The sequence below is a fragment of the Athene cunicularia genome (genome assembly GCF_003259725.1).
Source record: "Athene cunicularia isolate RWA chromosome 10 unlocalized genomic scaffold, athCun1 chr10_part1, whole genome shotgun sequence".
Taxonomy (NCBI): domain Eukaryota; kingdom Metazoa; phylum Chordata; class Aves; order Strigiformes; family Strigidae; genus Athene; species Athene cunicularia.
The window spans coordinates 18,461,008-18,486,623 of NW_020799112.1; the positions used below are offsets into that span (position 1 = coordinate 18,461,008).

Consider the following 25,616-nt stretch of genomic DNA (forward strand, 5'->3'; position numbering starts at 1 on the left):
CTGGAAGGTTAATGCCGCATCAAAAAGAAGAACCAAGGTATTCATTCAGAGCATTTGTACACTGATACGGATCATCAAAAGCAGCACTTTGCTGCTGCTTTATTCAGAAAATTTTATCTCCTAAATCAACATTGGGTACTCATGTTTTAGTTTAGTAAGCAAAAAAAAAAACCCCAAAACTAGGTGATCTTGAATAGAAGAGATCCGTATCGCCATGCACATTAAAAAGTAAGAGAATTTTTCAATCCAGTAAATTGTGAGAGCCTGCAGAGCCTCTCCAAAAGTATTTTATAATGATTTAGAATGTGGGTAAGAGGTATCCGCCCTTGCTGCTACTGAAAAATCTTTCAAACAGCATTCATTTTCCAAGGGAAAGGTATCAGTAAATCGGGTGTCATGAAGGGACAGTTTGAACAGAAGCACAAAGCAGTCTGAGCCAGAAAGTTTCACTGAACTCTCAGCTTTAGTTAAACTATGCCAGAAATATATGGGAATAAACAAACAGATTAGGAAAAGAAGGCAGAAGAAAGTCATAATCTTCGCTGTGAGGAATGGGGCAAATGTAAACTGAAAGGACCTCTGTGTGTAACAAACAGAGACTATAAAAGGAAGACTGTTTAGTGCTAAATCTGTTTTGTGTGGCTTCTTAAGGAGAAAAAAAAAAAATCACTCTAGCCATCCAAAAACTGGACACCTGGCACGTGAACACTTTTGGTGCAAGGAAGAGAAAGACACAGAACCCCTAAACCTCCCCCAGAACTTAGAAACTAGGGCCTTCTGAGTTGGTAACTTTGCAGGAAAACTGAGCAATACTCAAAAGATGACAGCAAATGCCGTTTCTCTGCTAGAACCTCGGCAATGGCCACACTGAGTCTCAGGAACTCAACCTTTGCCATGGGATAAGAGATCGCTGTGGCAGCACAGTCGCCTTCTTTCACAGCTTGAGCCCAAGAACCACAAGGGCCCCACCGAGGGGGAAACCTCAAACTGGCAGTGTCTAATTTGGTTTTGTTTATGTTCCTGTGTTCCCTATTGATCTGCATAGAGCTTAGAATCAACAGCAAAGACCAGCAATCTCCCCAGTGCAAACTGCAGAGGCAAAATAATCTCTGAATGATGCTTCCTGCTCCAAATCAGAAGAGACAGCCACATCCAGCGGCCGGCAGTTGGGAAGTGGCCCCAAAGCCCACTCGGTACGAGGCTCCTCACACAGAGAAGTGTCTGTTTCAATTTATCTCAGTGCTGCAAACTGGGATTTCTGTTGGACACGGTAGCCTTTGCAATAAAGCAGAACGAGCATTGTCCACAGAGGTGGGATGTAAACCCTGTAACAAGGTGAAACGGGTTCTCAGTACAACAAATGGAGAAACGGCAGAAGAAAAACAATGTTGGAAATAATCCTTTGGGAACAGTTTAACCCTCAAGTGACTATTGCCAGATCTCTAAATAATGGCTACACTGACTCCAAAACAAAACACGGGTGTCCGTCCTCTAACAAGGATAGAGATTGAATAGTTTGGACACTCCACATGAAAAATACTTGACAGTCACTGAAACATGCCCAGCTGGAGAAGCCTTCACAAGCTTCTTAGGAGACTACAAAGTGCACAGCATCTGCACATTAAGACATAGTCTTGCTCTCACCACAAATTAATAACATCTTTTTTTCCACACATCTCAGACTCTTGACTGTTCTCTATAAATTACAATACAGAAGGCACAAAACATTCAGCTGTTAGAAAAACCTCTTTGCATTTGGTTAAAGAGGAAACAAATCCGTCAGGAAAGGCAAAGCAAAAGATAGTGCTTGCTGATTTTCCCTAAGATACTCATGGGAATACCCCACATCTATGGCCAGGCAGCACATCCACCAAAAGATACACTACAATTTGGAAGTTCTTTCCTTTCTAAATGAGGAAATTGCAGATTTCATTGCTGTGAGCATAATTTGCAGGATACAAGTGTTGTTATTCTTTAAAGCACTAACTCCTCATACCCAGGGCACCCCCTCCATGTTCCAGCCTACAGAGAAACCAGACTAAGAAATCTTTCTACTGGTATGGACCACACTGCCTTTATGCAGTCCCTGGAAGGCTCCAAAGTATTTCTTCTCCTGTAATACACACAAAAATTCATTCATCACTGAACAAAACACTAGCATCAAATAACGTGTTTTCAAGCATGAGATATGCACACTTCCAGCTGTAGTATAAGAACTGCCTGCATCTACCAATGCACCAAAGCATGACCATCATTTAACAGATGAACATCCAGTTCCCAGTTTTTGCATGCGAACCAGGATACTTCCTGCTACGGAATAATGAATGGACTTTACCCCCTTTAGAAAAGAAAGATAGTAATGTAACAGCAGAATCGTTTAACTAGTCCATGGTTTGCTGCCTGTGGGTGTGTGAGATCCATGAAAGACAGCATGCCCTGTGATGGACACCTGATGCTGCAGCCTTGCCCCAGGTGAAGGCCCAGCACTAGCCTGAGTCTGTCTCTATACAGAGCTTCTGGAAGTAATTCTCCTCCCCTGGTTGCACGTTGCACATTCAGGATTCAGAGGTGCTGATTTAGAAGACTGTAATCTTTCCTATTTGTTCTTTCTCCATTAAAATTTGCTCTCAATGCTAACAACAATTTATTTTCAACAGCAGTAGCAGTGTAGGATATCTTGCACAGGTGCTGCTCCTGCATGGGTTGGCACGAACAACTCCCATGCTTTCAGCACCGCCAGGAACAAGTGCCATGGTTAAACAGCCAGGAGACATCTCTGTCAGCTGGAAAAACCTACCACACACAACTGCTCTCAAAAAAAAAAAAAATCAAGTTAACTGTCTCCCTTTTCCATAATTGGTGAGGTTTTTTCCATGCCTTCAAAAGACACTATCTCAAATCATTAATTTTATTTTACTATAACACACTTACCTTGTTCATATCTAAAAGTTAAGAGTGAAAGAAGAGAACAGATTCTTGTTAACCGGACTGATGCACCCAAGATTTTGCAATTACATTCCTACTTTAAAGGGGCATTTGTATGTTGGTAACAATCTCTGTAACAGCAAGAAAATTATAAACAGCAGGAGGCTGGGAAGACAAATTGGTGACAGACTGCTAAGTAAACAAATAAAAATTAAGCAGATGGTTTCTGCATTTTTCTTAAAACCAAAGATTCTTCTTTTTCAAAATGAAGTTGTCATCTCTATGAAGGATTAATCATAACAGAAATTGTATGACATCACTGAGTAAGAAAATAATAGCAAAGAGAGGATGTACATGAGGAATGAAGCCCACCAGCATTTAAACTGAGCTTTAAAAATTCTATGAGGAAAATATTCTGGTTGATAGTACATGGTTTAACTTCAGAGATTCAAATATTGTTACTAAAACCAAGAAAGGAGAGGAAATACGTCCTATAACATGCAATGTTTTTGTTGGAATAGTCAGCAATACATAACAAGTTGCATAAGCCTCATTAATACTTCCAAAGTAAGATCTCTTCCGCTTTACCTAGGTAAGGGAATGCACAAAGGCTGATGATGGTAAAACAGGCACTTAGTTGTTTCAGTAGCGTTTGGTCCAAGCTAAGTCACCAATCAAAAAAAGAGCACTTTCCTATACATCTGTTGTCTAGGTGACATTTGAGACCTAATCTGCTAACTTTGTGGACAAAAACAAGCTTTCACTACTGTTAGCTCTGCAAAACCAATATAACCATGGCTGAGCGAGCTGGAATTTTTATTACTGGCAATGAAGTAAGATTCAGACAGAAAACAACTTGATTGTCAAACCCAAATGTGAGAGTTTGAAATATTGGCTGTTAGAAAAATCACCTTTTGACTTGTAAACTAAGCAAAGTTTTATCTGAAGTGCAGAACCTCCTGCTGTCGTTTTGACTGAGTCACTTCTGGGAACAATCCTGCTCTAGGATAACAACGCAATGCCCTCTTCCCTTTCTGCCAGCCTGTGTGCGCCGCTGGCACCTGCAAATGGAGGAGCAAGCTAAAGAGTGTGAGAAAGCTCCAAGTATGACTGAGGTCTGTCAATCATATGGGAACGATCAAGGAGGAAGAACAGGTAAGCAGCTTCCTGGACAGCTGAAACTTTGCCTCTGGGCTCTGTCTCAGAGAAGGGCTGTGGCAGTTTCTCCGGTTTTCACAGATCAGAAAGTGCAAGCACAGAAAAACCCCTTATTGACCTGCTGACCTCCCTATAGGATCCCTAAACACTGGACTCCTTAACCCTTGGGATTTAGTCTGCTCTCAGCAGGAACTGCACTGGCAGTCCCTACTGCACTGCTGGGGACCTGCTGTCCCACCTGGCCCCAATCCCATGTTCTGCCACAGAACCCTTGGCCAGGCTCTGCCGCACAGAGTGACTCTGGGCTCCTTCCTCCATCTCGTTAAAGGCTTGATCTCCTCAACTTCTTGTGAGGGGACCCACATAGCAGGATGCAGCGTGGCGAGTATCAAAGCCAGCTCTGACTCAGTTTGCTCAGGGACTAGAAACACTACAGCTGTTTCACCACAGCAACCTGCACACATCAGTCCTGGTGTTTACACAGCTCTGCTACCGCTGCCACCCAGGCTGGCCTGGTCATTCAAAACTTTCACATTCCTCTATGTATTATTACTCTACCTCTGCCCTTTAGATACACCGAGATACTTCTTTACTGGTTCAGATAAGGAAGGATCGAATTGGAGAAAGCAGATCCCACAAACAAGATCCTCTACACCTGGATGTGAGACACAAGTCTCCTGCCTCCCTGCAAACAAAAGAATACTGTCTCTTGGTCCGTATTAAGGCTTCTTTCTACATCCTGGGAAACAGTTATTTAACCTTTGTGTAGCATCAGATTGAGTCAAGAACATGAATTACATTACAGTCTTTTATATATCTGACTTAATCCCAATTTAATAATTTTAAACCTAAATAAATAACATTTTTTCCCAGGGCATTAGGCCATTCTACGGTCAGCGCTCCATTCCAGAAGGAGCTGCCAGCCACCATACCCATCCTTTGGGGACTACTTTCTCAGAATATACGTTGACACTGGCCATTCAGGCAGGAAAGAAAAAATGTTTACAAGAGTCTAAAGTCCCAATTTAAACTGGATCTTGAGACCACAGTTTTGAACATCTTACTGTCAAGATCTATTGCAGGTGATTCCATCACCTCACTTAGGGTCCAAGATCTTAAGAAAAAAAACCTCACCCCCAAAAAAACAACCAAACCCCAAGTGCTTTAATTATTTTCTAACTTCTAGTACTGAGGCTACCTTGGGAAGCAGCCATGCCAGGGCTTGTGTCCCACACAGACTGGCCAGCAGAGCCCCGAGGAGAAGGGTAGAGACAGGGAGGAAGGAAGCAGAGCGGACAGCAGACATAAGCACTGGAAATGCTGTGATTAGCTGGTCCCCTGGTCATGTTTCTGAAGGAATATTAGCCAGGGGTTTTTATCTAGTTCTGGTTTCGTACATTCCCAAGAGACCCAGTTCAGCAATCACCAAAATGGTTGAAAATGTCAGAATACATTTTATTCTGATAGACTTGTTCCATTTCCCTCAGGCTTAATGCAACAGTTTAAGAAAAATCACTTTCTATGAAGAGATACATCAATACGCCTGGGTAGCTTTCAGCTACCCATGGAACCTGATGTCCTTCCAGGGGAGGGCTCCACCTCTGTTCTCCCCATCTGCAAGAGCATCACTGATGTCAGGCAGGGCAACCGCAGGCAGAACCAAAGACTACAGTTTACCAAAGACCGCAAAATCAGACACAGAATACAACTCGACACAGCAAGCTTGGTTCGTCTTGATGCTTTCATCTCTCTTTTTACTTCAAGGCATCAGGGATTAAAATTCATTCCAAATACATTTAATTAGAAAAACATAGCCATGCAAATATATGGAAATGTAAAATATATTCTTTTGATACAAGATTAATTTTTTCCCCCCAAGTTGGTAACTTCAGTCTGATAGCTTTAATGTTAATTTTCTTTTTTTATTTTTTCTGTAAATAAGTGGGACACTGGATACCAGTTCTATGATTAATTATGCCAGCAGTTGAATGTCAACTATTATTGAACTAAATTACTTCTAATTGCACATGCAACTCTTGCACTCTTCTTATGTATAATAAGAATGATTTTATGTATTTTTAAAAAGTGTATGTCATTACAGAAAGTGAATTGATTCACTTATCATCATCACTGGTTTTATTTTTACATTTGTACAATGTAAGCACTGAAGTGTGCAACAGACCTATAAACACAGGAAAAGATGATCCTTGTTCCAGTGAATTTACGTTCTAAGATGTGGTTTCTTGTTAGAGCTCTTTCTACTTTTTCAGACTGATTATCAAAAAACAATCACAAAGACCTGTACAAATTATGTGCGCTACTGCCTGCTAACACAAATAAGATGGCACTTAGACAGTATCATTACTTGGTTTTCTTCCTAAATCTGGTTTTCCTCAATGCAGCAGACCCTCTCCTCTCTGCCCTCCCCAACAACGCAGTCACAATAACAGAAGTTACCCAGCTGAACCAAATATACTGAACTCACAAGTACAGACAGTCATTCCTGAACATTAGCAATGACATCTGAAATCCTCAAGCTGTTAGAACGAGAAACAGTTTTCAGATATTTTATATATATTTCCACTTTTTTTTTTAAAGCATCACATTGATTAAGCCTTTGATTAACATGTTGCTTCAGCAAAATTAGTTATCATTTATATTCAAAAAAAAAAAAACGCACAGAAAAATAAATCACAGCACCAGTCACAGAAAAAAAGCTCCTATAATTTAGATAAAGCTAAATGAGAATTATTTTTAAACCAACAACATGCATAGTCCTTGTACCCCAGTTGCTTATCTGTCACAAAACTGACAAGCTACACAGTGGCCTTGACTGACCATTATACATCACTCAAAGTTAACATTTTTCCATTTGACCATCTTATCTTTCCGTCTGAGCGATGAAACCACAAGTCACTAAGTAAAATATCATTCTAGATCCCAAAAGTCTTTGCCAAAGCACAATGTGATCAATCTCAAGGATTTTTAAAAGAGGAATCTGGTGGTTGTATAATGATTGCTGAAAATACCGAGGGGCCTTTCCCAGTCAACTCTCTTAGTTTATCTGTGCTATATTTGCTGTTGCTGTCTAAGTTTCTTTTGGGCAATTTCTAATTTGCTTAGAAATACCTACTTATTAGCCCTAAAAAGCTGTTATTTTACTAAGAACAGTTAGAATCAAGCAATTGCTTCCTCTAAAAAGAGAAGTATTTTCAAAAAGTAAGGAAGTGCTGACCCAAAGATGTACTCCAAGTGTGAAACAACATCATGTGAGTGACATGAAAACAGGCTGGGGACTCCTGATCTCAGGGCACATGAGGACTGAGCATACCACAGAGACAGCTTGCTTAGTTGCTGGTTGGAGGGTGTTTACCCTGCAAAAGCCAACAAATGCGCAATCTGTGGAACAACGCTGTCATGAGCTTCAAAAATTTAATAGCCTGATGTTTATAGAGGACAAGGCATTTTAGAAAGATACTATTAAAAAAGGAGAAAAGGTTAAAGAAAAAAAAATCCAACATGCACAATAATTAGATTTGAGGTTTATTTGCCATGGACTGAGCTGGAAGATCATGAAGTGTAAAAGATATGACTGCTGAGATTCAATAAAGAGTTTCCCCACAACATTCAAACCTATCTCCAGCCTAGGTAAAGATACTACCAATACACACTTGCGTATTTCTGCGCTAAGCCTAATACATTAATTAATTTTATTATATATCTTCCGTCATTTCTGCACTTGACTGGCATATTAGCGATGACCATGACCAGTCCAGTCACTGACACATATTTAACTTCAAACAGGCTAGAAAGCTTTGTTCAGCACCAAGTTCTCCAAGTCAGCAAGGTTCACCCAACTGTTCTGTGCCATGCATGCACACTGGAGCTCTAACTTGGCACAAGAGACATCAGTAGGCAAAACCAGTATGGACCACCCTCCCGTTTTTGGCAGTGATAGATCAGATGGGAAAAAGAATAGCCAAAACCAGCTAATAACAGCTCCAAGAAAACCTGCCTTTCTATTAACTCTATGGGCTTGGAAGCATCAGCTTGGCTCAGAAAGTAGGTTCAAAGATAGAAGCAAGAGTCTTCGTCTCAGAGTCTAGCGCACTGTTCTGGTTTTCCTGCGTAATACCACTTAAATGAAATTTTGCCCCAGCCTCAGTGCAGTCAAGATGAGAGTCAGGCCTCTCAGCCTATTCACCCTACTCTTTAAGAAACCAAAGAGGAATGGTTGGCAGCTCAAAACCAGACTGCAGAGTAGGGAGTTACTGGATGCAGCTCCATACGTGAGGCGGCACTCATGGACCACTCTTCAGTCACCTCTATGGTGGTCACCAACTCTGCAAGTGCAAAAGAGAATGGGAAGCTCTGAAGGTTATGGAGAGATGTAAAATAGCAGTTCATTACATCAGAGACATAATGAACGTGACCCTTCGAAAAAAATTGAAATTCTGGGAGTTGCTGGGAGTGTATCTGGAGGAAAAGTAACAATTTCTTCCACTTGGTCCTTCTCAAAAATAAAGTTGTCACAAAACTAGCTCGAGCTTCAATGCTTTGGAAAGCCATTTCAAGATCCCTAGTAAGGGCAGAAAAAAAAAATCCATTTCCATTTCAGATCAAAGTTCAGTTCAATCACAACTATGCATGCAGGTATTCCCTTTTTACAGCAAGTATCTGAACTGACATGGTTACAAAAATAGACTAAAAAATATCTAATGTTTATTATGAAACTGTGTCAGCACCAGCTGAATCATACAAGACTAGGAGTCCATACTTAATGACATTTATGGCAGTCTCTATTCATATTTAAATAAGTAAAATTCATACCCACAAAGTATAATTAAGTCATTTACAACAAATTATTTATGTTTTGTGCTATGGAAAACAAAACTATTTTTTCCCCATAATGTTACTTTTGGTTAAGCAACACAAGAACATACCTGTAATTTGTCAGTGAAGAAAACATTTTAAGCATAGAACAGCATCGTAATTTTGAAAGATGATGAAAAAACATTTTTCTAATATGGCAGATTAGAAAATAAGTTTACTGCATTTTAGCTGAAGTTAGAGAAAAAATTATTTTTTTGGTTTGAGTTTGTGTACACATCTTTGAAAATACTCCTCTAATATCAGATTGATTTATAATAATGGCATTTTAAGGGCTATTGACCTTGGTGAAAATGCTTACAAGTACACTGTGTGTACTAAATATTTTCAGAGAGAGATCTGTTTACTAGCTATGCTTCTTTGCAAACATAAAGATTCTATCATTCCTAAGATAGTGTTGTATACCAGTGGGCGGGAAGAAGTTAGACCTTCCTCAAAGACCTTCACCCAACAAAAGCACTTCATTAACAAAAAAAACAACTAAAACATTAAGTGAAAGGAGCTGATGCGAGTTTCATCAGTGAGAGGATATATACTGTTTGTGACCAAAAGAAAGATAAATACATGCATATATGAGCATTAGGAGCATGAAAATGCAGTCAGAGGTAGAACACAATGGCAAAAGGAAGAAAAGGGGTTGCAGGAAGGAACCTCCACTATGTATAACTGAAGAAGTTAAAGAAAAACCACAGAGCACCATGAATGCCAAAGTAACAAAGTCAAGCAGAAACAGGCAGTAAAATGGCAGTTCTGCTGCAGAAGCAGCTGTGGCGTGACAACATTTGATCACAAGTCGCCTTTTTGCATTACCATCAAACTGTCACCAAATCACACCTGGTAATTCAGGATCTTCCATACAACAGTCATTTCTCCCAAACTCAAACATAAATCTAGAATAGTTCAATGAGATAATCATTAACATTAAATCCGTTTGAAACAATGCAACTAATTCACTGATAATCCAACATTTCCTTAATAACCTTAAATTGCAGAATGCAGAGCCACATACTTACAGCCCATTCTGAAGAGCAGTGTCCTACAGTAAAAGGCACACAAACAGCAAGAGAGGACAAAGGCCATTGACAATCACTTATTTGTCCTAATTCAAGGACTGTTTCCCTCTGTTCTACTGCCTGGTCTAGCCTACAAAGCCTTGATGACAAAAAAAAAAAAAAAAAAAAAAAAAATACCCACATTATGATTTCATACCTCAGCCAAACTATTTCCTGCTAAATCTACCTGTCCAAAAGAGGAAAAAATAAAGAAAAAAAAAACAAACCACAAACACGCCAGTGTTGTGCCAGCATTCAGAGTGCTAGCAAAGCTCCTTGCAGCTCTCACTGATATAAATTCTTGCTGCAAAGCCATCATCAGCTGCCAGAAACCATCACAGTCCAAAGGCTCAACAAGAAGGAAAAGGGCTCCATGTGCTGACTCCGTACCAGGTTCCGCTTCAATTTATTTCACTTCCACAGTCCTTAAATCCTGGCATAGGTATAACACAAGTGTCCTGGGAAGTATTTTCATTTTAAATGGAGCTAACATTAGCAAAACTGGTTTTGCTGGTACACTTCATACCACTTCCTCAAATGAAACAAACTATTTTAACAAAAGTATGTTTTCTTCCCCCTCCCATCCACTAGCACTATATCCATAATAGAGATTTTTCCCGTATAAAATATTAAAAATCCAAATCACTCACTGACATTTCTAGGCTAGGTAACATTCCTCATCCGGTCCCCTGGCCTTGACTGTAGTAAGACTTTGCCTAATTTAGAAGTGTGTCCTAAGTATAGTTCCAAAAGTCAAGAAATAGGAAAGCTTTCTATTGTGGATGAAGTTGCACCACTGTATTTGTACTCTCAAATAAACTACGCTGTCACAAGCACAGTAGTATCGGAACTGCTGCAGTTACAGCCACATGAGTAGGAAATGATCAGCTTAAAGAACAGACTACTGCAATATTAACATAGAAGGTGAGAGGAGGATGCCTAAGACCCTAGACACTTGTTTCTGTAACATATGATGGGACCTTTCAGGGTCATGGGCAGCAGAGGTTTGCAAACTTCCTTGAAACAGCATTTACTCTTTTGCCAAGGCCAAGTTGAAGAAATCCAGCTGGCTGAACTGCAGTCAGCAAGCCCAGTCTCCATTGCCTTCGGCAGGTGTTTTAACAGCTCTGAGAGACTGAATTTTCTACACTATCTATCAGAGGAGAAAGGGAGGAAGGACAAAGCACAAAAATAAACCAGATTAATTTATAAAGAAACAGATAACAATGAACTATTATCTAATTTTTAAGCAAGCTGAGCAACAAGGAATTGCATATGTATACTTTTTTTTTTTTTTTTTTTTACAAGTGAAAAAAATACTGTAGATCTGCAATCAGTATCATACAGGAGCTGCAATCCACAGCCACTTGCTCTCACCCCCCCACCACCATCAGCTTGGCAGACAAGTAAACCAGCATTGGCTTTAACAGGCAAAGTGGTATCTGCACTAGGCAGCGCTATGTAGGACTACCCTACAGATCAAAGCATTTCCAGTATCTGTTAAAGGAGGCCTTAACTGCTTTTAGAAGAAGCAGGACCGCAGTAATAAATCTGATCTCTTGAAGCAGGAGTTGGAAGTTTTACCCTCCTGTCAGCAGGTTCACTCTATGATGTATGGTGGAGCTTTGGCTGTAAAGAAGCTGTAGCTTGCAGTTAATGAGCTGTTCAAAGTAGCTGTGAAATTGTCAACTTAATTAAGCTGAGTTTAGTTAACATTCATCTTTCAAAAATGTTGTGTGAAGAAGCCGGCTCTGAAGGTGCCCAGCTATACGCTGTAAGAAAGTGCTGTGTACTTTTCTGAACCTAGAGATGAAGAGCTCATGTGATAAGAGACAGTGCTATTTTATGAAGTGTTGAAAGAAAGCCCCCTGGCTGTCCCAGCATGTCAGGGAGCTTCATCATTTCTTCTATATTTAGAGAGTTAAGGAGCATAAGCACTTGAGAATAGTCAGAGATGGTTTCTTAAGATAGCCTGACCTCTAGAAAGACATGTATGACTTGCCGAGAGGAAGGAGAACCCCCTGAAGAAACCTTCTTGTGAAGGTCCAAGCTCTCAGCACGCAGTACTGAGCTCTGTGATGGCGCATTGAAGGCAGACTACTTCAGAGAGCATCAGAAAGATACTCCCTGAATCTATTTTCATACTTGTTGTTCATGGCCTTGAATAAAGCACTTCAACATGTACCACTGTCTGTCCTGTACCAGGTTAGCACATGTTAAAGACCCTGTCCAAACTACATTAAAAAGTAAGGTGCTAGGGTATACCAAGTCAGGGGTCCGTGCTCTATTTAAACTAACTGCAAGCTAACTGGCAAACATTCTGTATGTACATATTCCTCTGGAGTCTGCTCATGCCTGTTCTAGGACAAAAATACCTATAGTAACCAAACTGAGTTATAGCCATCAATTAATCTGGGTTTAAGAATTTGTGTTTAAACAAACCATTACCACTGGCCTCAGCTCATTCCTCAGTCCAGAGATCAAGGTTTCCCAAACCTAACTCAGACTCTTAAGGACATAAAAGCCTCTTGCAGCACCCAGCAGCAGCTGAGGTGCAGTGCTGTTAGCCATAATCCCTTCACCCTGGCAATCCTCTGTCATGCTTTTCCCTCTACATGAAATGTTTTGTTGATTTACCTTAAAAAATCCCTTAACTGTTTTGGAATGGGCTGTGGAGACCTCTCCTTTAGGAGGAGCTTCTAGAAATTCTACCTGCTGGCTTGTTGGGAAAGGTGATGAAAATAACTCCAAGCCCTTCACCCACACCCACCTGTCTGCAAAATGGATGGGGGAGGAAAAAAAAAAAAAAAAAAAAAAAAAAAAAAAAAAAAGAGGAAATGAGGTACTTTAAAGGTCCTTGTAACTCTTACAATGTGGCAGGAAGCTAATATTAGTCAAGCATTTAAAGATTCCCAGGTAGTATTTCACATGTGTGTTTACTGTTACTGAGTGTATTGTTACAGGGGTAAGGGGAAACTAGATCCTAAAGCAGTCAAAGTGATTGACCACAGGTAGGGAAGTGCAGCTCTGCTTTCCGACATGCTCAACAGAAAGCATTTCCCTGGTACCTTTATCCTGAAATGGAACAGCATTGGCACAGCTAATCCTAACAAGTGGATAGCAACTGGGTACTTCTCTGATCAGTCAGCTGGAATGCCAGTCAGCTGGGGAAAAAAATGTAAGGGGCCATTGACCAAAAGTATCATGTTTCCTGAGGGGGGGGTGATAGTTCTTCTTTGCAGGTCACCTGTGGAGAAAGGGCAAGAGACCACATGGCCTCACTGCTAAACACACACTTCAGGAAACAACTGAGGGAGACTGTGTTCTTGCTCCAACTGATGATGGAAAAATTTAGGAGGTTTCTCAACCTTTTAGGACAAACCACTCTTCCATAAGTAGGTAAAGATCCCTGTGGAGACAACTGAGACTTCTGCAACCTAAAAGTAATACAACCATTCCCCATAGTGACCTGAGAGTCAAACACTGGACCCCACCACTTACACTCTACACTGGCCTCTGGTCTTGACCTCATGATTAAATTTAGGAGGCAATGACAGAGCAGTGCAACTTAGCAGGGAGGCACCTCCTAACCCACATAACTCCTGTCCATAGAATAAAGGGTTGAACATCACAGCTACCTCTCAACACCCATAGCCTGCACTTCCTAGCACAGCTCAAAGGCTCACAGAAAAAAAATAAATTCCATTCCCTGAACCTGCAGCAGGTGTATTTCACTCCCACAGTCCTTCAAATTCTCAGGTTTGCTTAGACTTTGTATACCAACAAAGGCAATTTACCCCATGAACAGTGTCCCATAACCTTAGCAGAGCACAGCAGAAGAGAGCTTATATTGCCCCAAGAACACAAGAGAGCCTATAAGAGCTCTTAGTGGTAAGAACAGCCAACATAAAGTCAGGAGAAAACTTCAGAGCTGTGTAACTTCCAAAAAGACATCCTTTTTCATTTAATTTGCAAAATAAGAAATGGCAATTTCAGCTCACTTTTTTGACAGTCCAGCTATGAACCTCACTGTAAGCAATTCACAAGAGAGCTTAGCTTTTCATAAAACCTGAACTTCAGCTGCACTCCTCTGACAATTTGGTGCCTGGCAATTTTCCCACGGTCACACTGTGACTGGGGTCTAAGTCTGGGGATTAGACAAACCATTAAACTTCCCATACCTCCCGCCAACCACTAGCAGGGCTTGCTCCCTCTGCCCCACTCCCACTCTAACTTCAAGGGCTTTACATGGATTAAAAAAAAAAATAAAAATTACTCCAAATATTGTAACTGTATAAACAGTGACAGCAGAATTGTGGGTTTTTTGTAAAATAGCATAAACTGATACATCAATATTTAGCTCTAGGAATGAACAGTAAAGAATGCCCACAAAAATTCCCTTTTCTAATATTTGCTACCAAGAAAGCAGGCTGATTCTACTGGTCCCTGGGTCAGGGACCAACATCATCTTTGCCCTTCTCACCAAGGCCAGCAGTGAGAGCGATAGATCAGCTTCCTCACTGAGCAGTTTCATGAGTTTTTTTTATTATTATTATCAAGGATCATAAAAGCTACCTCCAAAAAGCTGGTTCTTGCTACCCAGTACCGCTGCCAGAGGCAGGACACTGTGAAAAAGCCATGCAAGCTGCTTTTTGGAGAAAACTTGGTTCCCAACACACTACTGCTCTAACACATTCATTTTAACGAGCTCTAAGTTGTAATAATATTTCAGAAAACATAACCCCTCCTAAAAAGTAAGTAGCTGCCCTAAAGTAAAAGATTCTATACTTTGATAAAGGTAAAATGTTAGATTACTGACTGAGGGAAGAAGTATCATTGTTAGGCTTCGGGGCTGTGACTGACAGCACTGCCACTGAATTCGACCTGACTGCTCTCACAAATCTCAGCTCCATGGCATTAAATAGCAAGGAACAAAAGCCATCATTTCCAGAACTGAGGACATACAATAACTTAACTAACTGACAGTATAAGCAGAACAGCTCTTTCATCTGAAATTCAGCAGAAAGCAGATCACTTCCATGACAAAAAGACAAGAAGAAAACAAATACTAAATAAATTAGAAGTTACAGCAGAATCAATGGAAGCATGAAGCAGTGTCTGAGCTCACAGGACTTAAGTCTTCCTCTCAGTGCAGTTGTTAACAAAAAAAAAAAAAAAGCAAAACGCTCTGTTTGGCTTTGAAATATTTCATTCCTCTAAAATATCAACATTACCCTCTGCTTTTTTTCATCTGCAGGATACTTACTGTGCTTTCTTATGAAAAAAAGCACTAGCTTCTCTGGTCATGAAATTCTCTTCAAAATGCAAACCCATATTTGGTTACAATTCATCCCTCTTGCTTTCTTTTAAACACTTGGTGCCCGCAACAGTATTTGCAGAAACAAATACATAAGTGATCCACATTGATGGTGTTTAAGTGCTAAGTATGTGCTAACACTGGTTTGGAAATCAATCCTTCATTCAAAAATTCTGCTGGAGTGTGTTGTTTTTTTTTTTTTAAATTGCATTTGTCAGCTTAGCAACCAAGTTACAAGGAGATAAAATTAAAAACATCATTACCATAATACATGCCAAAAATGTGAAAAATAAGTAAATCGTATGTCCAGACTGAAGCCAGAGGAGGAACATGAGAAACTCTTCTCATTTTTGTACCTTTAGATTTCTTGCATCTTTCTCCAAAGCACACTGCTGACTTTGTTAGACACAAAGCGCTGCATTACATGGACACAGTTCCACCTGAGAGCAGCTCCTGTGTTCCTCAGTATATGATGGCCCGGATCCTGCACGACCATAATGATGATGAAGGATGCAAGCAGAAACACAGAGCAAGTTGGCTGAAGAGCCACACACTAACCAGTGGCAGTCTGGTGGTCCTGATTTCAGTTCAGTCTCTCTAGCCTTGGCCACATCGCTGCATCCTTACATACAGACTGATCCCCTGCAACCACAAAGCATCAGGCAACGTCACACATCCCAACACACCTCAGATGCAAGTGGAGAACTACACAGGTTCATGAAAAAAAATCCTTTCAAATGCCTAGAAAGTAAAAGTTTTGAGAGTCACCACTCAAGAACAGCAACAGACTCATAGATTTCATTTATGACCTGAAGCCACGGCAATGTATATTCTTCATGCAGCTATTGCTTGAAAACAGCCCCCATTGCTACATGATGCTGAAGGAAAACCAAACAAAACTATTTGCTATCCCATTACTCCTATCATTAGACAGTTAATCAGATCAGTTATTGGTAGGTTTTTGCGTAACTTATGGATTAAACAATCATAAAACATGGGACCCAACCATAAGGGCTGATACCCTACTTGCACTTCAGAGCAGCCAGGTAGGTTTTGCTTACAGACCAGAGATCAAATTCTGGCTGTTCTGAAAATTGTAAGGACTATGCCACTAGTTTCAGTACAGCCAGGAACTCGCCCACTGGAGCTATACTTAAATCTTTCAGAAATTATAGAAAATAACATAGCCCTTAACACAAAAATTATTGCCACTATTTTTATTTTGAAATCACGTATCCAACAGGGAGCTATTTTCTACCACAGTAAGAGATAAACACAGCAGCCCAAGTTCTGCCTCAAGTATAGATGTTGAGCCCACAGATTTTAATGGGGCTGAAGGACTGTCATTTTAGTCAGAATTTGGCCCATCCATAAATCTCTTCAGTATTCGAAAAATCATTCTTTGCTTTGTTTTGAAAAATAAGATGCAGCTATCTTGCCAGCAAGCCCAGTGCCATTCACACTTCAGTATGTGGCAGAGCTCTGGATTCCAGTACTTGTAGACTTACATCCTGATATTCGTTCTATGCCGAGATATTTATCACTGAGTCACGGAAAACTGCAATTTCATCAGGCAGTTAAACTGCGGCAGTTTGCAGAGCAAGTCACTTTTCCTTCAAGTTACCAAAGGAGTAGGTGTGGTTGTCCTCAACTATTTGTGGAATTTCTCACCAAACTTTTAAGAAAAGGAAATTAAAAATTAGAAGAAACAGCAGATAGTATTCCAAAAAGAAATATCCATCTGGAAGCTCAGTTGTCATGGTTGAACGCTGATCTTGACCTATCTACCTATCACCCAGATACATCTGTGCATTTAAAAATTTGTAATTAAACCCCCTGCTCTAAAATACAGTTCTACACTTCGGTGTCAGAAGAGATGCAATCCTGGTAATTCAGTATGAATGAGGATCATCTCGCTGATGATACAAAAGTGTAGATACTCCTAAATACAGGAAGATTGCATTCGATGCAGATCGAGGTTCTTCTGTGTTTTAATGAAAACATTAGCATATTTTTTTTCAAACAAGATCCTTATAAAGGAGGTTTACTCTGCTGATCAGTTACTGAGGTTATTTGTCTGATTAAATTTTATTAGAGATAACAACCTCAAACTGAAAGACAGAAAGTGATGGTAAATGTGTAACTTTAAAAATACGTTGTCTTTTAGTGGCAAGTAACATGGGGCCTCAAAGTTTCCACTGCATCCCAGTAGGGAGCTAAAGGTCATTGCTAACTCAAAGTTAAAAACAATGGGAAGTAGAGGATGTCATTCTTTCATATTTGCCCACTGATTCTGTGTTTTCTTTGTATGGATTTACTTAGGAAACTGGGAAATCTAAAAACAATGAAAAGATTTCAAGCTTACCGTTTTTCCCTTAGGAATACCAGAAATCTGTGCATGTCACTATGTGAAACGTTTGATTTATAAAGGCAAATACCTCTTACTTGAAAAGGTTTGATGTCTTCAGGCATATAAAATGTTTGAAGTTTCCTGGGCAACTTTCAAATTAATGTGCAAAATAATTCTGCTTTGCAAGAAGAGTGAATTCTCATTTCCAATAAAGAACAAGGCATAACTTAAAATTTTAAAAACCATTATTTAGCAGAGTAATTTCTATCCTGATCCATTAAAAAAAAAAAAATAAAGCCAAAGCCCCCCACACTTTCCTTGAAGTAATACCTATTTAGTTCGCTCAGGAATAACAGACATATCTGGCCAAGGAGGAGATTGTCTTTACACCAACAAAAATATGTCATCCTAATTTCTAGGGATCTAGTGATCAAAAACTGTCTATCATGCAATAAAGCAACAAACCCAAAAGCAGTATTTCCTCCTTCTCCAAGTAAAGATAGGAATCCTAATTTGAGTCCCTCATACCCGAATCAGAGACTTTTTCATTAGAAACAGTATTTTATTCCTAAAATCTTTTTAAAATCTTGAATATTCCTTTTTTATTCCAAGTTCTTTTGCTTTGCAAAGACATCCGTTCCCTACATACATATGCAGGCTACCTTTAAAACATTTAAAACACTATCAAAACCCATTTCAAATTACCTTGTTCATCACATTCAAAATGGATAATTCGTGTCAATGCATTTTCACGTCAAAAGCCCTCATCCTTAGTCCCAGAACAAAGCCGTATGTGAGACCTGCTTTACAGAATGCTAAGCTTTTAACTTTATGTGCAGTGACAGACTTACAGATTTTACAGGCAAGAGGAGAAAAGGACCTGCGAGTTTGACTGGAGGCCAACAGTTCAACCCATAGTAAAAGGGGATGGTCTGGAAGAATGCACAAATTAGAGACTCCACTATTTAATTTCACAGCATGTATACCAACATAATTTATCACATTTTGGCCTTAGCAGGGATTTTAAGAAAATGAGCTGGATGCTGAAGTCTTTTTGAAAAGCAGAGGGCTTTAACAACAGCACTTCCTTGATGCCTTTAAAAACTTTAAACTCTGACTCTGGGCAATAAAACTCTTCAGTATGTCATGCACATTAAAGCTATTCGATTTGCACCTTATCACCCTGTGTCAATTTAAGTTATTGTTAAATGAAGATACCCAATTATTTTACCCAATGGACGGACAGCGATGCTTCGAACGTCACAGGGCCAAGCAAATTCCTAGTGAACCTCTGCTGGGTGAACGCGTCTGACATACAAAAGTGCAATTCACACCGAAAACTGCACTTGGGGCATGAAATCACGCTCTGCACGCAATCTCGGAAACGCTGCTAACGATGTTTTAATTCCATCCATGGCTGGTAAAGCAGTTCTCAATGTGGGCATATTATATACATACACGCCCCACCAAAATAGAACACAATGCTAAATTGTTCTCCTACGTGTGCAGGTGCTGCTGTGGTCCCCTGACAAAATGACAACTTGCGTAAAGCTTGTACGGAAACAATTTCACCTTGGGGCCAATCTGCTCATTACCATATTTGCTTTAGGTTTCTTTCCCTTTTTGCTGAGAGCTAGTAAGAGATTTAGCTGTCCATATCTCTCAATATTTATTTCCTCTTCAAGGACTCATTTGAAAGTCAGTTGGCATTGCAACTGCTCAAGAAGTGGAATATTTTCAGTGTGTTGTTACTATTGCTTAAGAAACCCAACTCTGGAGACCCTTCTCAAGGTGATGGCCAAGAGAGATGAACAAAAGTTCATATAATAATTAAAGTAAAACAGCAGTTTATCACAGTTGGTAGTGGCAACTGCTTAGGTATAACAGTTTCAATGCACGTTAAAAATAATTCTCAAATACGTCTCGTTTTCTTGACATTTACTTGAACATAAGGAACAGATATTAAAGCATGTAGTAAGGGAAGCAAATCAGTTTCCAAACTGTATTTTTTTAAAGTTTCAAACGAACCATGAACAACTTTCTTAATGAGACATTCTTCATATTCACACAGATTGTAAGCATCTTCTAATCTAAAATTAATTGACTGTGAAGTATCTGCAAGTGGATGTAACCATTTCACCATTTAATTTCTTTAAATTATATTTAGACTTGGCATTTTAGATGTGAAATCTGAATTGCTGGGTGTAATACTGGGAATGGTAGAAAGGGAGAGAGAACTAATAAGCCTATTGCCTCCCGTTCTTCTGCCTGGCTTGTAACTACAACTAGAAAATTTCTCACTGTGGATGTACTTATACTTCAATCTAAGCCATACAATTAAGAATACAAAGGGTACAACACAGTAAAATAAATAGCTAGAACTGTAGAAATAAAGGCTTGTTTTTAATACTTCCTCTATTGACATATTCAGGTGGCAGAAAAGGAAAAGCTTAGAAATGAACTACCTAAAATGGCCAAGCAAGAGACACAGAGCAAGTTCACACCAGGGGCAGTGAAGAACAATGCAAAGGGCAGAGAGAAGTCAGAGTTTTGTGTCTAGCAGATGACTTTACAGCTGAAAGGAGATTCGGTGAAGTTTTTACCAACAGTAAATACTCCAAAAATTCAGGGTCTAACCTCGCTCAACTCACACAAGGAATTGCCCTCAGATGCAGCGACACATGTTGCATGAGTGGGTTTGCATGACCGGGAGAGGTACCAATAATGCTGCTTTAAAAACTGAGAAAGGAGCTTATGCTACCTTAGTAGCATAGCAATCTAGATGCTGTGAGTGATTTACAGTTAATTTTTTTTCCAGTTTACATTACAAACAATGGGAAATTCAAAGGTAAAGATAAAAAATACACTCTAATTATGAAGCCAGTTCACATGTTACTACACCAGTTCACTTCATACCATTTAAAAATTAGACTCCCATCCCCTGAAGGAAAAAGGTTCATGCCTTGCAACAACAGCATAAAAAACATCAACCGTCAAGATTGAGAAAAGTTTGTGTATCTCAGCGTGGGAAGGATCCTCTCTCAGTGGGAGCAAGGATCTCTGTACAGGAGGGCTGACGTCAGTGGAAGTGGGAGGGAAATGGTGATGGGAGGCTTGTCAGGAAAATGATTGAGGACAGTTTCAGTGGGAACAGGGAGGAATCAAGAGAGGGTGGATGGCCTCAGTGGAAGCATGGACAGTACATGTGGGAGTTTCAAAGGGAGGGAGAGCTAGTGTGTTCCAAGGGGAAGGAATTACCAGACAGACAGGAAAAGAGCAGGCAGCTTAAGCAACTAAATAATATGCTGTTAAATGCTGAAACGAGATCTACTTCAGCACTGCAGGTACAAGTTTAGCATACAGCCTCCTATATGTAGAATTATGCAACCAGCGGTTTGCAGTGACTGTAAAACTCTCAGGCAATTTCACAGGGTTTCAGTGAAGAAAACTTACTGGCTGTAGGGCCGTAGATTTTAACTGGCTGTTCCATATTAGCTGATAAATCAAAAGGTTATTTCACATTCAGCCCTGCTGGCTTAGGACTACTTTCAATTTAAAATAAAGGAAGCTTGGATTTACTCTCTGATCCCCTTGCACCCAAATGCACATATTTCTGGGTTAGATATACATGACAGGGAAAGTCAAGAGGAAGGAAATCTCACATATGTAAAAGAATGACAGGGCAGAATAAATGTGCAGTGTATGTGCTACAATATATTTTAGTGCAGAAGAGTGACACACTACACACGTGTGATGCTGGGACATGAATGCTTATGAATACCCAAGTAAGTTTTAAATAAATGCCCATGAAGTCCTTATACCATTCCAAGCCTTTACTCTGCTCATGCTACCAACAGAGGTATTATTCTAAAGGTGTTCAAGCAGGTTTCTATAAAGCCAAGTCCCTTTGCCACAAATTCAACACCACAAATGTCCAAAGAAGAAAATCATAACTAATATATGTGAAAAAGTCAGACTGTCACGATTTTGAGTCCACTTTCTTGAGATTTTCAGAGCTACAAAAAAACAGGCAAACTCTCCTTTGCAATGGTACTGGGTGGAGTGCTATTTGATATTCTTAATGTAGCACTGGATAATCCAACCTCACTCAGTTTAGTGAGTCTTGCAGGTCTTTCACTGAGAAAAGTACAGAGTTTAAGCTGTGAAGTTAATACACCAAAAATTAAGGGAACAATTTTCATGGCTGGTTCACTTTTTAAGATATGGCACTTATTCCACTTAAATTTTCACATGAAAGCCATGTATGAAATTACTAATTAAGGGGGGAGATACAGGTGCATGACCAAATATATTTTATTAAAAGGGCTCCTCCATTTCTCATATAGCATCACCACACTCATATATACCAGAAATAGGTATTATGGCACTAGTCTGTGCACACACACACGTTCAAGACTGCTCTGCAAATCTGGTATGGACAAACTTAGGTTTATCCATAGTAGGAAAGAACAGGTAACTTTTTAAGCTACAGTTTGTAAATTGATGCAAATCACAAAATATAGTATGGTCACACTGCATGTCCAGAAAATGATCCTCTGCTATGTGACCAGGAAGACATAATAAGACATAAACAGAAAGCCAGAATAAATCTGGAGGCTAATTAGCAATGCATATAATGCCATTTTAGAGTTAGCATGGGTTATTTCTTCTAATGACACTTTCTGACATGAAAAATGTGCACTGTAGCTAACAAACCGATTCAATCAAAGCTATTGTGCTACCTATTATACATATTTTAATAAACTTAAGGCCAGCTGAAGTGAAAAAAATGAGATTTACACATGAGCCAAGTTTTGTTCTTAGCTCTCACACAGGACTTTCTTGGCTTTAAGCTCTGCATATACAACAAAAGAAAGTGAATGAATTTCAATTAAAGTACCCTGAAACCAAGTGAAAATGCCATTCAAACAGATTACTGGCTGTTCGCACAAATTATGATGATACCATCATTAGCCAAAACATCAAAGGTTTGTAGCATCTTCTGTTCACGTGAGGGTACCCCAGAGGCCATAGAGAGTGCACTATGCACTCCAAAGAAGAGCAGTAGCTCCTAGTAGCACCCTCATTCTCACAGTTCTTCCTCAAATCGAAAATCCTTTTAACTCCAAAACAGCACAACGCCCTGTCCAATGCTCCTTTTGGCTTCAGGGATTTCAGGTTCCTGTCCCCCAGCTTTAAAACGTTCTCACACTTTGTTTCTTTCCAAACAACTTCACTGTACTGTGAAAACTCTCTCCAGTGATAGCACAGCCCTCTCCGAGACAGTGCAGTTATCTAGCACACTAAGAATGGTGAATCTGATCATACTATACAACTGAAGACAGGAGCAGACAATGAAATACCATGCTGCTTTAGAGTTCTCAAGAGTATAATAGGACTTTGCCCATGAAAATCATGCAGATGTGATGCGTCCAACAGATTTTTGTATTCAGCTGATCACAGACAGAATTCCATTCTCATTTCTCAAAACCCATCGTTTCACAGCAATGTGCTTAGAGTGATGACAAAGGGCAGAAAATATGACCGAGCGATAAAAATCAGAATGACTGCCAATGAGATTACAGTATGCATATGAACCAACATAAACCGTATAGAATCTGGCTGAATTATCCAAACCTTGTAACAAGAATTTTTTACAAAGTTCTTGAAATCAAACAACAAAATTTAACAAAACTAAGCCTGCTTCCCATCCATGTTTTGGAGTTGCTTTTTTCCCCCTCCACAAGCAAATCACACAGAAGACAAATTAAAGGAATACAAGCTTTAAGAATATTTTTGGTTTAGATTTTATAATGTGCAATTATAATCACAAAAATTCCGCTAGCAAAACAACTGTCAGGATTCTGATGAAAGTTTAAGTTTCCTTACTATAGTTACTGTGTTAAATATGCCTTAAGCATGTCTATCGTGGGTGAACAGGGCCGTAAAGTTCAGTTTCCTGTACAGTGTTATTAACAGAAAAATTTCGTTTGGTATAACACCTCATGTTCTGCCTTAAGTATTGTTAATTCCTGCTCCAACTCACTACTTACAAAGTGTCTTCTCATCTTCTAGTCTTTTTTCAAACTCCTCTGAACTGAGATTACTAAATCTGGAGGAAAACAATTGAAGAAAACCACCCACAATACTGAAGAAAATTATTCCAGGTCAATACTCTAGAAGCCGGTCTTAATAAGCATGTAAAAATCCTAAGAAAACTACAAATCATCAGAGTTTCTGCGAGTCTGCAAAACGCTTGACATTTAGCTATTTGCCAGCATCTCGTGCCTGTATCTTATATTTACAGCATGTGTGTCTCAGTTCTTATCATGGTAACCCAGTGCAGATCAGCCATGTTACATAATATCCCCTGGGCTACCACAATTTTATTTTATTTTTTTTAATATTTGCAATTATTTATTTTTACAAACTATAGTTCCCCCAAAAAAAGCAAAGATACGGCATAATCAAAACCTATAGCATTAGGAACTAAAGTACAACCCATAAACAAACAGGCCATCAGTAGAAAGTAAACAGACAAGGAAGCATTCCACACCACTTTCTCACTTTGAAAAAAATAAATCAGAAAGACTGATTTTTTTCAGTATGCGTCTGTCGACTTTGTACAGCCTTGTGTTGTATCTCTACACAAAAGTATGCATGCTAACACACATGTAAAAAAACCCTCCAAATAATACCCTATTTGCAGCAACAGGCAAGGTCAACAAGTTAATATAAATCAGCACCCAGAGCAAAAACCGCTGTCACTCTCCTTTCAACTTTCTGAATGGAAGAGGTATGCAAACTGATCAGCCTAGCTAGCAGATCACTTCAGACTGCGATTTGCTTCCAAACAAGCCAAGCACAAGCAGCAACAGCAGCCGACCCAGCACAAACCAAGATGTAAGACACAGGAGTCAGCGGCAGTGCAGCTCCCACACACAGCAGTCCCGCCACGGACACACGGACAGGCCCTCCACGTTCCCAAGTAAGCCCCGTGCCCCTGGCTCTAAGGATTGATGAGGACAATGAACACCGTTCTCCTTCCCGGCATTAGGAAAACTCCTTTTGTGGAATGGAAAAAAAAAAAGAGGTTGGGGTACATGTATAAAGTCGTTCCGTGAGACCGCTTAGTTCATAAACGAAAGCAACAGTCCAAGCCAGGAAAAGCTCCCCCACAGCACATCGGCAGGGAGACTCCTTGGGTTAAACCGCTACAGCCAACTCCTGTTCTGAGAGAAACAGTGCTTATGTTTAGCACCCTTTTTACCTTAACACTGGATCTGCTGGTCTGGGTCTCTGTCTCCATGCTCTGGCTGTTCTCCCTCTTGTCTTTCTTAGAGGAATTAGTCCTCACCTTATAAGTGGATGTGTTGGAGGATTTAATGAATAATCCTGGGACGGGGTTGCCTTGCTGTTGTTGAGACATGGTTGTGTTGGTCTGGTGAGGGGAATTGCACTCCTCAGACTCTTTGCTACTGTGATAGACCACTCTGCTGTCAGAGATGTGGATGCTTGGAGCACAGCCCATGCTTTGTGGCCACCTGGGGAATACTTCTAAATTGTGTATATATATATGTGTGTATATATATATATCTTTCCTTCCCGTTGATATTTTCCCCCCGCTTAATTTTTTAACAGGTTGAATCTCTTTCCTGCGTGTCCGCTACACTCTGAAGCATTGCCATCGGTCCCTTCTACACCACCAGAAACGTGTCTGTTCTCCTCGTCCTCCAGGAAACGGGTCCTTTTATCTCAATCTCAGCAGTGGGCTGGGGAGCTGGAGGGGAGGGAAGGGGGGGGAAAAAAATCACGAACTGGTCGACTTCATATTTTCACAGATTATTATTAATTTTTCTAAGCCATCTGATGATCTTGGTAGGGTTTTCTTTCCTTCTGGGAAAAAAAAAAAAAAAAAAAAAAA

The 25,616-nt window shown here is 39.9% G+C and overlaps 1 protein-coding gene across 3 annotated transcripts in view; it reads right to left on the reverse strand.

Annotated features, from left to right (window-relative positions):
- Nucleotides 1-25,598, reverse strand: part of PDE8A (phosphodiesterase 8A) — a 129,940-nt gene extending 104,342 nt beyond the window's left edge. For 2 of the 3 annotated variants that reach the window (XM_026855794.1, XM_026855793.1), the window contains exon 1: nt 24,963-25,598. In XM_026855794.1, coding sequence (XP_026711595.1) covers nt 24,963-25,223 — 261 coding nt within the window. In that variant the 5' untranslated portion in view covers nt 25,224-25,598. The remainder of the gene's footprint in view (nt 1-24,962) is intronic. The other variant, XM_026855795.1, reaches the window with a different exon arrangement.
- Nucleotides 25,599-25,616: the final 18 nt, after the last annotated feature.